This window comes from Crassostrea angulata, chromosome 6, assembly GCF_025612915.1.
Source record: "Crassostrea angulata isolate pt1a10 chromosome 6, ASM2561291v2, whole genome shotgun sequence".
In the NCBI taxonomy this organism is placed as follows: Eukaryota; Metazoa; Mollusca; class Bivalvia; order Ostreida; family Ostreidae; genus Magallana; species Magallana angulata.
This window is the reverse complement of record NC_069116.1, coordinates 46,860,386-46,876,666: the sequence shown is the minus strand read 5'-3', so window position 1 is coordinate 46,876,666 and position 16,281 is coordinate 46,860,386. Positions and strand designations below refer to the sequence as shown.

Below are 16,281 nucleotides of genomic sequence, written 5' to 3'. Positions count from 1 at the left end.
CATATCTAATTTGAGGTACTGCAAATAAAATTGACTTGTTGTACTACAGTGCTGATATGTATTAGTGTAAAAACTTTTGCTTACTGTAAAAACAATATTTGTTGATTAAAATTTTGGGTTCTGATTTCATGGTTCACTTGAAGGTAGGAACTGCAAATGTAATTTGGTGATGTGGAGAGATCTTGATATATTTGAATATAAAGACATATCATTAAAGGAAGTCGCATATAGTAAACATGCAGGGAAATTTGATGTATTAGATGGTTCTTACAATTAACCAACAAAATAATCATCAAAATATATTTTGCTAATGGGAGTTGAATTTTTTATGTCACATGAAATCCTGCAAGAATAAACATCGTAACTGCTATTTTTTTAATGGAATTTTCTAGGCATGAATTAAACAATGTCATGCATGTACCAGGTATATGTACATGCAAATGACATTTGTTCTTCTAGGCATTCTTTGATCCATTATTGAAGATATCAGACAAGAAGTGATTCATGTGTATTGAATTATTTTTATTTGCATTAGTTATAAAGCTTTCAATGTACAATATATAAGGTACAAATAGAATTTTATATAGAATAGAAACTCTAAATAAAGACTGGTCTGGCAATAATTAAAACTATTTCTTACATCTTTTATAATTGTTAAATGCAAGAGTGTAATTAAGTAGAATTGTTACTCAGTATCTGTTGAGGAGAGAAAAAAACATCCTCACAAAAACGTCTATTGCTTTCGCACATGCCAGAATCCAGCCCCATGTTGCTATCAATATAATCTGCAAGATTTTGCCCTAAAGTGTCAAGTTAATTAAGCAGATGCACTTGGTACAAAATTATGGTTAAATGATTAATGTCAGAACAAAACAACACACATAATACATGTACAGTAACTATCTCTATACAAATACATGTAAATGGACTCAAAGAATGCATCACTATTTGAAAATATACAGGTTCACAAATAATGCTCATTATGTCTCAAAAATCACAGCTTATTTGTTATATCTTGGAGACAGCATGTGAGATCAGCAAGGAATCGCACAGTGATTCAATATGGGCAACACTTTATCTGTATATGAATTACATAAAGACATAAAAATCATATACATAATACTGGCTTCTGCTCTATTTTATTCTAAGCTTCTATCATACCATGGTGATCCCCTGCAATCATCGGCTGTATGTGATATGATTGATAGATATTTATTTTTTTAGCAAAAAAATCAGAGGAAATTTTTTTAAAGAAAGGTTTTCAGGCATATAAATATAACAGGATCAAAAAAGCGAAAAACATCAAGATACAAAGGTGTTGATTCAAGAATTAAGGTGTTGAACAAGAAAAAATATTCTCTTCTATTTGTTTTGTTTGGAATGAGCTTGAAGTCTTTGTTCTTCATAACCCTGAGAGTGTTTTATTTTTAGACTGAACATTTACATATGAACTCATTGACTAGCTTCATAACAAACCATGGAAACAAACTTTTCTATATTAAATAATGTCAAATATGCAGAATGCTTCCTTATACATGTAATTCAAAACAGAGAAAAAGGTTCAGAATAGATCAACAACAAAACAAAATAAAAACTTGCAGAACATAATCATGCACAAATGTAATTTGTAACAGGTTTTTCTCCATTCAAAAAATTGGTGTAGTTACAGGTAAATAGTTTATTTCATATGACGGTGTATTACATATTATTTTAATTGCATTGGTTGTGATACAAATAAGGAGCAAATCTTGTGAAAAAAAATCAAAAGAAATTAAAGTAGCTACATGTGATATGTACCCTCATATGACGAGGCAATACATATTTTAGTTGCATTATAATACAATTAATGAACAAAACAATCAACTAGTACATTGAAGTCTGATACTCTCTCAAAACTTCAACATCACAAAATAATCAAAATCACTTTTACAATCAACTTCTTTGTGTTTTTGAAACACCAAATAGTCTCACATTTATATTGTGTTTTTTAAACACAAAGTAATCATTTCTAATTCTTCACGTTTCATTTGCAACTTGTGTGGCACATCCAAAAATATATTTATTTTTATTTTTTTTTTTTTTACCCTAATACACTCAAAATTTCAGTCCTCAGTTATGGAAGGACAGAAGGACATTTCCGACGTAATAGTCATGGACATAGGCTAGGATGGCGATTGGCTGGCCCAGAATGAGGGACAACCACACAATCATGTTCCCGATCTGGTGGCGACCTTTACAAAACTTTGCTGTAAACATTGCCAGGGGTACCTGCACAGAAATCAAGAGTCACCATTTCAAATCATTACTTTAACAGATTTAATGGAGACAGCAATCAATCACTCGTCTCATTTCTAAATTTTGTAGATAATTTTCAGTGACAGTCATGTTTTATAAGAGAGTTACTGTATTATTAATACAGAAAAAGAATTTTTTTCAAAAGTAAATATGATCAATCTTCAAAGATGACATCGTTTGGATATGAAATATGGGTAAATTGATACCCCCTGTAATTTTTATGCTGACGAGATCTATGATATATCAATAAACAAATTCATAATTTTTTAGAATCGCTTTCTGCCTGGTACTTACTTGCCCCAACATTGCTGTGAAAGCCCACACTCTAAACATTCTTAGAGGAACACTAAGTAAATACTAAAAAGAAAACAAAGAAAATTTGTTGAAACGTGTTTGATTGAACATGTTAAATAAAATTTCAAAAACTGTGTCTGAGGCATCAACCTCAAGATACCAGTACACACCTCATGGAAGAAAGCTGAGGTAGCAAACACAGCCACTGAAGCAACTTGTTTAGACACACCACGTCGAAGAAGTGGTTTGTATAAATGTCTGCAAAAAAAAAAAGATTTGTAAACCATGACCTTTTTCATCTGTTGTGCAATCATAATGAAAAACTTAATCAAAAGTAAACTTGACCAACCTGAGCGCCCATCTATGGACAGGAATGTTCCAAGTTTGCCAGAATTCAGAAATTGACTCGGCATTCCTGAAAATGTGACAAAGAAAATTATGTACATTCTCATAATGAGATCCGTACTTGTATATACAATGTACTAAACAATAAATGTGCTAAATTTCAGAGAAGACGCTGTATATAGTATGTATGGTATAATGTATATAGTAACTTGCCACCAATCTTTGTAGAACTCTCTGTCTCCAAAGCGCAATAATTCTGCCGACACATTTAGACAGGAATGGAAGAACCAGTAGAAAAAGATCAGCCAAATCAAGTGGTTGGGAACCTGTAACAAGATTTACTGAATATACAAGCAAATCAAGATAAAATCAGAACAAAATATTATCATCAGCTACAGGATTCCTTTCCCTTCAATGACATTGTATCCTTAAGCCAGTAAGGTGGAAAGTTGTACATTACAAAAAAATAATGTACTTGCATATACACATCTCTTCAAAAACTAAATCACTGAACCTGCATTCAGATCCAGTTTCTTGATTGTTTTGCTTACTTACAGCTAATTTAAGAAGTCTTTCAATCACTAAAGGAATCTCCATATCTGTGAGTGGTTTCAGGGAATTGTTCACCGTGGGTATGATCCACTGTAAATACAAACAAATCAATAGCTTAAACTCAGACTTCTATCAATCCTACCAATAACAGTGGATCTAAAGTGAAAGTTAAAGGTTCTTTTGTTGGCCAGAAGGTAGGAAATATTAATTTTGTTCTTTAAGGAATTAACAGTCGGACGCAAATTTGCTTACCTGTTGCACTAAGCCTGTCATTAGCTGGGCCAAAAACATCTGAAATTCAAGAAACAAAACTATATACCAATTGTTACTCAAACTATTTCTTATTTGAAAGGAATATATTTTACATATATATTTTATGATGCCAGTGAAAATGCTTTACCATTTCTACAATTCTTTTAAGTAGAAATCTTTTCCTGATTCGGATGGTTCTTGGAAAGTTGAGTTCATAGCAGAGGGTTGGTGTACAGATGAAATAATACATGTCTGTAATGTTGTATATATTGGTTTAAATGTAACAAAAATTCATTCATGACTAATTTAGTTGCAACATCTTCAGAGGAAAAACTGTTTACATATGACATTTGGCTGTGTATTCTACTTAGTGCTTTTGGCAGGATGTGGCTTCCGCTAAATCAAGTACATCGCTAAAGACCATGCATATGTATGTATGTTTAAGAAAAGGAACGATAAGGAATATACTAATTCAAATCCATGCCAACTTATTGAAAAACTATTTTATAAATATTGTACATTCCAAATATAATACATGTACGTTTAGAGATAATCTTGCATCAATTTTAAATTCAATTATTATACTTAATGCAAGTATTCTATAAATATAAAATGACTCCATTAATTACGTAGCTGGCTTACCATTCAGTGTGAGGTTGTCTGGGTAACTGACAAAAGTTGTTTGGACATCACCATTCATCAAGTTCTTTGAGACTGAAGCAAAAAATAGTAGAAATTGAATATCTTCAACTAATATCTATGTGAAGAAGAATACCAGGGATTACTTTGTTATACAGATACTTACGGGCTGGTTCGGACATACTGACTGACTTTCTACGGTGTGACTTTTTGACTTCTGCCTTCTTTTCTCGACACCATTTGTTGACACAAACGTAGGAGACTAACTTGAGAAATACAACAGTGGCCACCCCACAAGTGACAACAGAAAACCCTGAAATAAAGAACAGGTCAATTATTACAGGCATTTTTTATTTATAATCGTCTAATGTTTAGAAACATTACACTACATCTATGTACACTACTCTTTTATATTAGACAATTTAAAAGAGGAATGGAACTTTTTTGAATCATTGTATTTAGTTAATGGTTGTCATTGTTCCTGGGTGAGCACAATTTCACTGCTTTGTAAGAATTGAAATTACAAGTAGTTGGTTTATTTTATTATGGTAGATTCTTAAAAAGCACTAAACTGACAAACTCGTTATTCATGGGAATGAATATTTGAGAGCATGGGTGACCTACGAATTCCAAGTACATTGGTCACTCATAATCAAAGGTGTTGCCACAGTAGCTGCTATATGGTCCGGACATTTACCTGGGTTAGGGTGGACGTACAGGATAACTGTCGCTGGCACCGTTAAGCTCAGTAACAGATTGGTCGCATTCAGCACCATTCCTAACCTCTCTGACAGCCATTCCTGCCACAAGACATTATATCTATCATATACATGTATTTATATCACATAGCAAATGATTGGATTCTAAGGAGTAATAGAAGAGTTCCCCAATGGAGAAAAGCCCTTTACAAATTAATGTGAAAAGATTTGAAAAGCTCAACATGCATTATGCACCATATTTAATTCAGCATAACAGTTCTGTGAAACTTTCTAAATGAATTGAAAATGCACCCAACTTTAATTTGAATTCAATGTGTATAGATCTATGAATACATGTGTATAATGAACTTACTTTTGATAACAATACTTCTACAGCAAATGCAAATAATATGTAGAAATTTTCAGCTGGAAAAAAAAAAGATTTAAAAATTATATAATGATAATCTTCCCTCTGTAGCCTATATTGATGGGATAAATACTCCAGTAACTTTAAAATAACCTACAAAACAGTAGAAGGGCGTTGGGCCAGCTGTATGGTTCTGACAGGAAGTACTGGATGACCTTGAGAGGGTCAATCAGGATTCCATATCTGAAAAAAGTGAAAGATTTCTATACTTCTATCAGATCTGTTTAACAAACCTCCCTACATTCCCCTTCTTTTGATATTTATTGTTTTACTAATACATGGACTAAAATGAAGTGATGAAAAAAATATTAGATCTGTTTGTTAGATGCATTTCCATATTTCCACATTCCCCTTCTTTCAGTAGTTACATTGTATTGATTTATAATGCACGGACAGGTAATATACCAGTTAGTTGTTAAAAGGCCTCAACCTTCAGGCAGATTTGTGCAACAGTTGTGGTTTTCTACACTAATAATAGGTTAATACAAATCAAAGGATGCATTTAGAAATCATTTGAATAGCACATTGATTTTCTTTTTTTATTTTTTACAATATTACTTCCTTTGAATTCTCTATATACAATAAGGAGTTACACATTTCCTTTCTTTATAATTCTATAAATGAGTGTACATGTACTTACTTGATCAAATTTTCAATAAACAATCTGGTATTTGACAGCGCCTAAAAAGTAAAAAGTTCAATAGATTATTCAATCAATTTAACCAATACTGAATAAATAGATATAATTATCTGTATGAAGTTTTAGATTATACAAGCAAATCAAGATAAAACCTATGAGACATCTTAAAATCATATTATCAATCGTATCCACTTGACTGTATGCTTTAATTTAACCCTTAGATAACAACATGCAAGTTATTACTGGTATTTACTGTAATAGGGTACATATACAGCGCTGATAAGAAGAAAAGTTTTTAGTCCTGGCTATAAAGGGAGACATTTATCAATAGCCTTGAAATACTCTTGCACTGACAAGTCTTGTTTCAACAAACGCAATATTCTAGAGATCTTCAAGTTCAAGGTAGAACTTTGTCCAGTAAACAAAATTACGGTACTTATATCTGCCAAGGACATACGGTGATACCGTTATCAAGAAGTGAAGATTCTTAAATGGGCAGTTTTATTTAAAGTATCCTATACTTACACTAATTTCCCTCCAAAGTGGCCAATTTACAAATCAGGGAATAACTTGTGGTTCTACATTTAATCATTTATAATTAATCCTTTAGATTAAATTGGTATAGCATTACTTCATGTTCAACTATTTCAGGAAAAGTTTCCATTAAAAAAAAAAGAAGAAATGTTAAGTATGACACTCAGGAGAATGTAAAAACACTTTTCATCCAAAGAAAAGTTTACCAGTAAACTTTTACACTGAAGTGTGATTTTTTTTTTCTCGAATTTCTTTCAAATAGGGCATTACCAGTTGAACTTTAAAGTGTAAACAAATTACTTGTACCGGTCCGTATATTCTTTATTTAAAAATTTCTTTGTCTGCATTCATATCCTTGACTCATATCTCACCCCTCGACCAGTTTTTATTTTTTTTACGTGTTGTTACCTAACTCAAGGCCAATCTATTTATATTTCTTGCATTATCAATCTTAATTGACAGGCCCACTTCCATCCACACATTATCAAACAAAGGGAAAGGGTTTTTCTTTTTTTTTAAAATCCATTTTGGCAAGTTGCAATCACTAGGACTTTAAGTGACAAATTGATATAATGTGCAATGCATGCATTGCACATGTTTCACTTCCTGATATATTTACTATACTTTCATACTTAATACTGTAAGTGGTGTAAACTTGAAAATCACATGTGAATACAATAGATGAATGTTTGTAAGTGTTTATTAAAACTTTAAAACTAAAATCTGAGTCACGTATACATGTTTAATAAATGTTTGACCCTGAATTTTAAATGATTACACTACCAAGTCTGAAGTTTAGCACACACATGAAGTCCAAAATCCAAATCTCAAAAAAGTGCAGGCCTTTGCAAAGACATTTCAAAACTATAACATTAACTGAACTTTTTAACAGGTGAACAACTTTTTAACAAAGCCCTGATTTTCCTATTTAAAAAATCAACAAAAGGTTCACTTCAGCTGTTTGCTCTCTTTCAAGGTCACCAAAAATAGCTGATTCAGCTCTGAGGAATTACATGTGTCTGTATGGCATGAGTGCATTGCCTACTGCATATCTGATTGTCACTTTAAAATGGTAAACAGCACCAGAAGTTGAATTGGATCATCAATAACAGTTATCAAAATGATCTCAGCGATACGAGTCATTACTATAAATAAATATAACCTGCATTTTTCAAAAATCTTCTAAACCTCAAAATTGTTGTAGAAAAATCTGCATTATACCAGTTTTCTACTCATTTACTTATAAATAGACTAACATTAATTTCAGTATATTATATACTTGAGGTGATGCATAAAAAGTAACAAATTTAAGGCTACTTTTATAAATTACATGCAAGGTGCAGCAAGCAAAACTTCATAGTCATTTTTCTCTATCGGTATACAGATCAATGAAAGTAATGCAATATGATCTCTAAAATTATAAATCTGCATAAATCTATTTAATATAATACAGATACAGGTATATGTACTTTTATATTTGCCCTACTTAAATCAAATACTGGAGACTGGATTAACCTGTTCATATAAATGGCTGTATTCTATTCACTTGGTACCAGTAAAATACCTTTACCTGTATTTAAAAGGTCAAGGTCTTGTCCAGCTGTTCATGCTAATATCACTCTATTACAAAAGTGTCTAATTTGATTTGACCCGTGTGATTCATGATTCATCAAAATTTGAAACAATTCATTGCAGAACAGAATTTTTGATTTTATCTATTACCTGAATACCAGCTTATTCTAGTAAAAGTTTGCTTTAATTTGCTTGGCATCAGTTCAAAATATGAGAGTGCCATTTTATTTGTCCCAGACATACATGCAGGGTATAGATGTATAATTTTCAAATGAACGGTCCTCAGACTTACCCTTTCATTCTAGAGCAAGTGCATGTATGTCTGGGCCAAATATTTACAATTACCAAATGATGAAGACTCATTCAGACTGATTTCCATATAGAATGAAATATGACTATACATGGGAAAAAAAATCTATTCAAGATTATTTCAATCACATTTCTGCTAAAAGCATGAGATGCAAAAACTGGGGGGTTTTTTCATAATACAATTCAAAGAGTGACACAAACTATCTTCCTTCTTGAAATATCATGCTCAGAATTTTCCAAGGAATAAATACTAAGTAAAAACAAAATGATGTTTACTTACCAACAAAAGAATACAGAGATTCAACAAGCCCCTGTAGTTGGTAAAGCCACTATCTGTACTAAATAATGAATCAGCATGCTTGTGGATGCTGTAAAGGAAAAGAACAGAATGACGAAATGCTGCAGTGGTTTAAAAATAATTGTTTTAATTAAAAAATCTAATGTCAGTAGAGTTGACCAGATCTCAGATTTAATAGCTACAGTGATTTGACAATTGAACACCCTCTCCCACCCAAAAACAAAAAACTTACAATCCTTTTTTATTCAAAGAATTCAAAATATACTCTGGTTCCAATAAAAATGATGGGATCCACTTTGACCAAGCACTTTTATCAGTCTTATTACCACTTGAGTCCTCACTCTGTTCACTATTTGTTACCTCTGCTATATTACAGTAAGCTTCAGTTTTTTTGTCACAGTCAAGCTTTGTTCCAATGTCATCATGCACTTTGCAATTTTTATCACACTTTTTGCAGGTTGTGTCAAGATCTGAATTTGCATAACTGATTGAGTCAACACCACTGTCTTTAGATTCACTGCTCTCAGATCTTTCTCTCCTTTTCTGCTGTGAATTTCTTATATACTCAGAATTATTATTGATGTCACCAAAGGACACCTCTGCATTTATTCTGTAATGTTTGGTACTTGAAACTAAATCCACTGGCTTTTCCCCAAGCTGTGTTGGAAAGACATCATCCAATATTCTGTTGTCAATCAACATCTTAATTCCACAGAGCAATGTGAATTGCAAATGCAAAAATAAAATAAATTTGAATGCCTCACAATAAGGTCTTCTGGATTAAATCTTCGAAAATTCTGCAATTCTCAGGGAATCCCCATGTAGATCTCTTTCAAACCTACACCAGGCTTCTGCACAATACATCAACTGTGTATACTAAATATGCTAAAAATCAGCTGTAAATAAACATGATAACACGCTTATTGGAAAACTGCAGCACTATCGCACGTGCAACCGTTTTCGATTGGTTCTCAAGTTTGGCCTTCATGATAGAGTCGTGAGGCTATTTATATACGTGAGTGGTCACTGCGTGGGGTTTACCTTTGATTCAGTGAACCGTGATATTTACACCTATGGTGTATCGTAAGTAAGACAGTCGGCGCATACTGAATAGGAAAAACAGAAAATACACTTTTATAAAACTTACGGTTTATCCGGCTCGTTTTCTTTGTGTCTCTGTTGTTCTTTACTAATGGCTTCAACTTGCGTGACACTTATGGTTCGACGCAGACGTGTAGTAGTACCTTCGCTTTTAGATTTTTTAATTCCGGACTTTGTTGCCATTTTTACCGGAAGCTGAGAATTGTATCAACATCGCATAGATCATGTAAAAGATAAATACAAATTTATTAACAAGTCACAAAATCAGAGCTGTTGAAAAACCACGATTTTTTTATTTCTATACCTAGTTAAGTCATACAGTATGTCAAATATTATACATTGTCTGTGATAGTTAAATTTCTTCGTTGTTTTATCCTGATGATATAAGGGGCAGGTAATAGCTGTCTGCTCCTCCGGTGTATGGTCTTCACAAATGACGTGTAGAAATTATGTTTGCAAGCAGATATGGTGATTGAGAGAAGGAAAAATCGGTCGAAAATAGACAAGACATTAGACAGAACTAATTCTGTCAGCGAAAATATTATTGAAAGCTCAAACATCGAAGAAGGTAATACATCCAATATATTCACAAGACCATGAAAATGTGTCGCATATGTTGAGAATTAAATGAGCTTGACTGATGCCTTATAATTTGATATGTATTCCTGATAACAAGATAGGTACGTTTTTGTCAAATAGAGGATGTACTATAATGACACCATGTGTAGATGTTTATGTACAGGTCAATGAGTTCACATGCATTGGCATGTAAGGGGAAGAAGAATTAAGGTACTTAAGTCTGTCACTGATGATTCACTGATGGTCTCTTGGTCTACCATTTCTTCAAGAGAACGCCATTCCAAATAACATTGTTTTCACAATTAACTAACCTCATCAGGAAAAAACAACAATTCTCTTTAAATCCTTCTCTTTTTAATTTAATCACACATATTTCTTACCAAATATCATTTTCATTATATCATTATGATAATAAAATAATATTTGTTTTTAAATAAAGCAGATTACTCATATCAAGAGTTAAAAATAAGAACCCAATCATATTATTTACATGTAAAATGAACATTAGGTATATAATGATTGTTGATGTTGTATATGTACTAATTATTTTTCTACAGAGTATTCGAAAAAAGAGAAAGAAATCTTAGATACTTTATCAAGCAATGATGTAGACATTGAACGATTAAGAAGTTTTGCTGTAAGTCCAGGTGGATTACTGAATGATGATATACGAAAAGAGGTTTGGCCAAGGCTGCTTGATGTTGATGTTACAGACATTCCAAAGAAACCTCGTAAGTGATACATCATGTAAAAAATCTTTAAATGCAATTTTTGCTTGCAAAGTGGTTAAGAATGAATGGTTGTTAAAATTTGATAGAAAAAGACCCAAGGAATCAAACTATTGATAATCATATTTAAATTTTTAAGTTTTATCTTGGATACTGATGTGTTTTATTTCTTAGCCGAGGAGGTTTTACATGGACACAGAGATTATACTCAGGTTGTGATGGATGTTAATCGGTCCTTGAAGAGATTCCCCCCAGGTGTGTTTCCATTGTTATGCATTACATGAGCAATTTTTTTAAAAGATCACCTAAGTAAATTAAGACAATGGTTTTTTGCTGTTCTCAATAAACCAAATTCATGTGCTCAGTCAGAAATATGATATTGTAGTAGTTGGGGCTATATGGACCGTGGATATCGGCCTGGGTAGCTCAGTGGTAGAGCTCCTGACTAGAGTTGCAGGGGTCCCGGGTTCGATTCCCGGTCCAGCCATATGTTTTCGTTGTATTTATATACTCATTCCTCCTTTCCTACTACAATATCATTAGTGTAACATGAAAAGGGAAACTGTTATTTTCTCTTTATAAAACCAAGAAAGCTGTCTTTTCACAGAATGAACACTTGTAACTCGCTCTAATTTACATGTACTCTTATATACAATAATATTCCCGAGACTATATCATATTTGTCCGCTGTTTCAGGTATGGAGGAGGAGGTCCGAATGTCGTATCAGGACCAGCTAGTAGACTTGATCATGAGGGTTCTAGTGCAGCACGAGGAACTTCACTACTACCAAGGCTATCATGATATCTGTGTCACATTTCTGCTTGTTCTGGGGGAGGATCTAGCCTTTGCTGTCCTTGATGTTTTATCATTACAGCATCTCAGGTATGCAAAGTCTTGCCGCTGAAAATCCTTAGTGTAACGTTTAAAATAATAATGTATTGAATGTTTCTTAATCATTTGAGAATAAAGAGATATTTTGACAGTACTCTAAGTCTTAAAAGTAGATCACTTGTATTGTTTTCTACCAGTTATATCTATTTTTATTAAAATTTTCATTGTTTTGGTGATCCAACAAAGCACTATACAGTTAATTTACTTGGTAACAGGGATTTCATGGATGTCAACATGGACCGAACAAAACATATACTCAACTACTTGTACCCTATTGTGGGGAGAGCCAGTCCTAAATTACGACAATTTATGGAAGAGTGAGTTTCTTATTCATTATTGACTTTTTAGCCTGTCTTACCAGTCAAATTCATTCATTTTATGAGTTAAAGTTTCTTAAAGTTTCATAGGTTATGAATTTGAAGTTTATGATTTTTCTTCATAGAGTAAATCAAACATCATACTTTATACAAATGTACATGTATATCAATTATATTTGTAGATCTGAAGTAGGAACTGTGTTTAGTTTAAGCTGGTTGATAACATGGTTTGGTCATGTCCTTGGTGACCTAGATTCCATTGTGAGGCTCTATGATTTCTTCATGGCCAGTGCTCCACTAATGCCAATTTACATGGCAGCCTCTGTAAGTATATGTACTAGTGCATGTATATACATGTATACTAGACATAATGATTTACAATTTATGAATTTATTGTCAATTTGGACTGAACAACTTTTTTTTTACATGAAGTTGAGTTTTTTTTCATGGAGTGTTAGTTTCACTAAAGCCATATTTCCATTGTAATCTTGTTTAAAAAAATCTTTGTATTTTATGTATTTGAATGATTATTAATTTTTGACAGAAAACTGTTAATAGTTGATATCTAGATCATATTAAAATATAGCATTGATATCTTACAAATACCTTTGTAGATTGTTTTGTATAGAGAAAAGGAAATTCTTGCAAGTGAGTGTGAAATGTGTACCTTACACGGAATGTTATCACATATACCTGACAATCTGCCTTTTGAAGAATTAATTGTCACAGCCAAGGATCTGTTCTCAAAATGTCCTCCCAAGATTGTTGCAAAAGAAGCTGCAGAGATTCATGAGCAGAAAAAGTAAGACTATTTCATGTATTACTTTTAAACAATGAATAGTACAGTCAAACTTCTTTATCTCAAACTAGATGGGACTGTTTAAAAACTTCAAGATATCCGAGTATTTGAGATATTGAGGGCAAAATTCTGTAAAAAAAAAAAAAAAATGGTTAGGACTTAAAAATCACTTCAATATATCCATTGTATTTGAGATATCAGTGTTCAAGATATAGAGGTTTACCTGTTTAATGACCTTTGCAATTTTGAAGAAAATATAGAACAGTTGATATCCAAAAAAGGTTTGTGACTCCATGTAATTGTCGTTACATTTTATTAATTTAAATCAAGAAAACAGTTAAAGTACCGGTACTTTATATATGATTTCATCACCCTTTACTACCAGCTGTATTGAGTTTGATGAATACAGAACTCTGATCCTCAATATGGTCTTCTTTTTAATTCACAGACTAGCTTTATCACAATATAGAAGAAAAATCTCCCAAAGGAACAAGATTCCTCAGAAGGATGGATTATTAAAAAGCCTGATGGTCTTGGATGGAAATCGGCTGTACGTGAAAGTGACTTTGTGGACACTTGTTGGAATCATCACTGCAGCAGGACTAACCTGGCTCAACCACTATGTACATGATTAGAATCCAGGGAATACACTGCTGTCTAATGAATTCAATTTGATGTGTATCTTTTATGTACTGAAACACTCTTTAGAAGACATGGTTGGAACACAGTGGTAATGATGCTGTCTTGCTGCTGATGCTGTGTACTTAATCATGGATCATCTTCAACTTCAGTTTCTTGGATCATGATCAATTTCAACTTCAATCATGTATAAATTACTCAGTGTATATCTCTATGTGTTGATTATGATTAGTCCCATAGTTAGTTGTTATTTAAAGTAAGTTAAACTAAATCATCAAATATTCTGACTGACAACTATCATTGTTGTGTCATTTTTTGTCATTATTTTGACATATCTGTACATAAATGTCAACAGAACGCATGTACCCAGTACTTTATATGTGAAGGTGTTCAGTTCAAGCTGTGTGTTCTAGTCCTCTAAGTTATTTACTGTTTAATGCCTTATTTTTTTTTTTACTTTGGGGCAGCAATATCATGTACATGTATATCTTCCTGCTCATTTGTAGTGCATTTTTTTTTATTTTTAAATGAATTGAAATGGAAAATACATGTATTAAGCAACATACAGTAACTGAGCTGCAATTGTCTCAAGAAATTTTGTTACAATGGTTGAAACCACAATTTTCAAAGATTATGTCCCATAACTGCCATCTTTGGGGGGGGGGGGGGGGGGGGGGGGAACGTTGATTTTTCTCAGTAGCAATTTTACTTGAGGAGTTCCTCTCATTTGACATTAAAAACTTGTATTTAAATTGCCTCCACCCAGGGGCTACCCATACATTGATAGACAAATTTAAAACCAGAGATTTTTTATCATTAAGATGCAATGTTTGGAAGCAGAAAGAAGAGAAATGTTGGATAGATTACCATTTTGACTTTGTGATGTTGACCCTGCAAAGAGAACAACTTAATTTGATATTTGCAGAGTGTGAATTTGTGCATTTACACCTGTACTTTGTAAACTGGACATCTATGTATCTTTGCTTTTGTAATTTGTTGCATTGATAAGTTTTGGAACACATTATTATTTGACATTGGTAGTTTTTCCTGTCTGCTGTAGCTGGTTTTTACTTCCTTTTCTTCTTTTTTTTGTACTTTACAGACCCCCCCCCCCCCAAAAAAAAAGCCTGATTTCCCAGTGCCTGCCTACAGCTGGTAGTTTCTGTAAAGCACTGGGGAAGACTAAAGTAAGACAAAGATGAAACATTCATTTGTCAGTTAAATATTGTGTTGTTGAATATTAAATTTTTACATAAAGTACCATTTTATTTTTTCTGTTATGATATGGTATACTATTTTATGAGGCATTACTTCGTCAGACATGTACTACATGTACTATGCAGAAACGACACATATTTACAATAAGCTTAACTTACTTTCTAAAAATAAATCTAAATAAGGCTCTTGAAAACTGGTTACTAATACATGTACTACAATTAGTCTACTCCAAACAAAGATTCTTTTATGATGTATTTATCGTCCGAAATATTGTCTGTTAAGAAACTAAGGACGGTTTTGATCTTTCATCATCATCATTAAATGACCAGAAATACATGCAGTTAAAGTTCTTTAGAATCTGTCCTGGGATACAATGATATCGACAACACATACATACAACAAACAACATATAGACTACACAAACCCAAGGCCATCATTCAGACATGCCAGAAAATAGCCCTGCTAACTTGACAGGTAATCAAAACGATCCTTGAAGGTCTGGCCATGCTGGCCATGACTGTTTGCCGCGTCTCCCACTTTATTTTCGTTTACTGCTTTGTTTTGCTATAATTACCCTGTATCAAGGACGGCAAAAATCAACACTTCAGCATTTTGCAAAGCAGAAGCAAATTCAGATAAAACGTATAATATTTATAACTGGGAACGATTCATGCATTATATATACATGCATACTACATGTATCATGTTCTATGAGATGTAGGAAAAACTACATCACGTTATATTCATGCACACTGTTTTTTATATTATACGTTCAAATATTTACTGTTGATTTATGATAATCTTTTTGTTAACATGAAGATATCTTGTCGAGACTAGTTTAATGTTTACATGTACTGACACACAAATCACGATAAATTTTTTTTTTTGTTTTTTGGCTCGCCAGCGTCTCCGAGATATTCAACAAATATCTATATTTATGCTGTCAAAGATACGGTTTTGTAGTTTAAATAATTCAAATCCTTGCATGGCACATTAATTGTAGTTTGAGCTCTTGTGTTTAAATAACTCAAACATCAGTGTCGGCTCTTGTAAGCAGTGTGAAGTATCAACTAATGCGCAACGGCAAATTGGCAAAGTCAGGATTGCACTGAACAAGTTTTGACACAAACAGCATCTCGAGAAATACACCGAA

General features: G+C 32.7%; 2 protein-coding genes across 3 annotated transcripts; one reads left to right on the top strand and one right to left on the bottom strand.

Annotated features, from left to right (window-relative positions):
• Nucleotides 1-384: 384 nt before the first annotated feature.
• LOC128186923 (diacylglycerol O-acyltransferase 1-like) lies at nucleotides 385-10,177 on the bottom strand. 2 transcript variants are annotated; one of them, XM_052856904.1, is made up of 16 exons: nucleotides 10,003-10,177; nucleotides 8,838-8,925; nucleotides 6,143-6,183; nucleotides 5,600-5,685; nucleotides 5,449-5,501; nucleotides 5,075-5,177; nucleotides 4,544-4,690; nucleotides 4,381-4,452; nucleotides 3,887-3,990; nucleotides 3,739-3,777; nucleotides 3,490-3,576; nucleotides 3,148-3,260; nucleotides 2,939-3,004; nucleotides 2,760-2,847; nucleotides 2,590-2,652; nucleotides 385-2,268 (listed from the first exon to the last, which is right to left on the bottom strand). In XM_052856904.1, the coding sequence occupies exons 1-16, from the start codon at nucleotides 10,137-10,139 to the stop codon at nucleotides 2,110-2,112; spliced, it is 1,446 nt and encodes a 481-aa protein (XP_052712864.1). In that variant the 5' UTR covers nucleotides 10,140-10,177; the 3' UTR covers nucleotides 385-2,109. The 2 variants fall into 2 exon arrangements, with proteins under 2 accessions (XP_052712864.1, XP_052712863.1); XM_052856903.1 differs by lacking the exon at nucleotides 10,003-10,177 and adding an exon at nucleotides 9,088-9,881.
• Nucleotides 10,178-10,281: 104 nt separating this feature from the next.
• Nucleotides 10,282-15,022, top strand: LOC128186925 (TBC1 domain family member 20-like). The gene is made up of 8 exons (XM_052856906.1): nucleotides 10,282-10,524; nucleotides 11,093-11,266; nucleotides 11,438-11,518; nucleotides 11,960-12,146; nucleotides 12,371-12,472; nucleotides 12,655-12,796; nucleotides 13,087-13,274; nucleotides 13,720-15,022. Exons 1-8 carry the CDS (start codon nucleotides 10,422-10,424, stop codon nucleotides 13,904-13,906), a joined length of 1,164 nt encoding a protein of 387 aa, XP_052712866.1. The 5' UTR covers nucleotides 10,282-10,421; the 3' UTR covers nucleotides 13,907-15,022.
• Nucleotides 15,023-16,281: the final 1,259 nt, after the last annotated feature.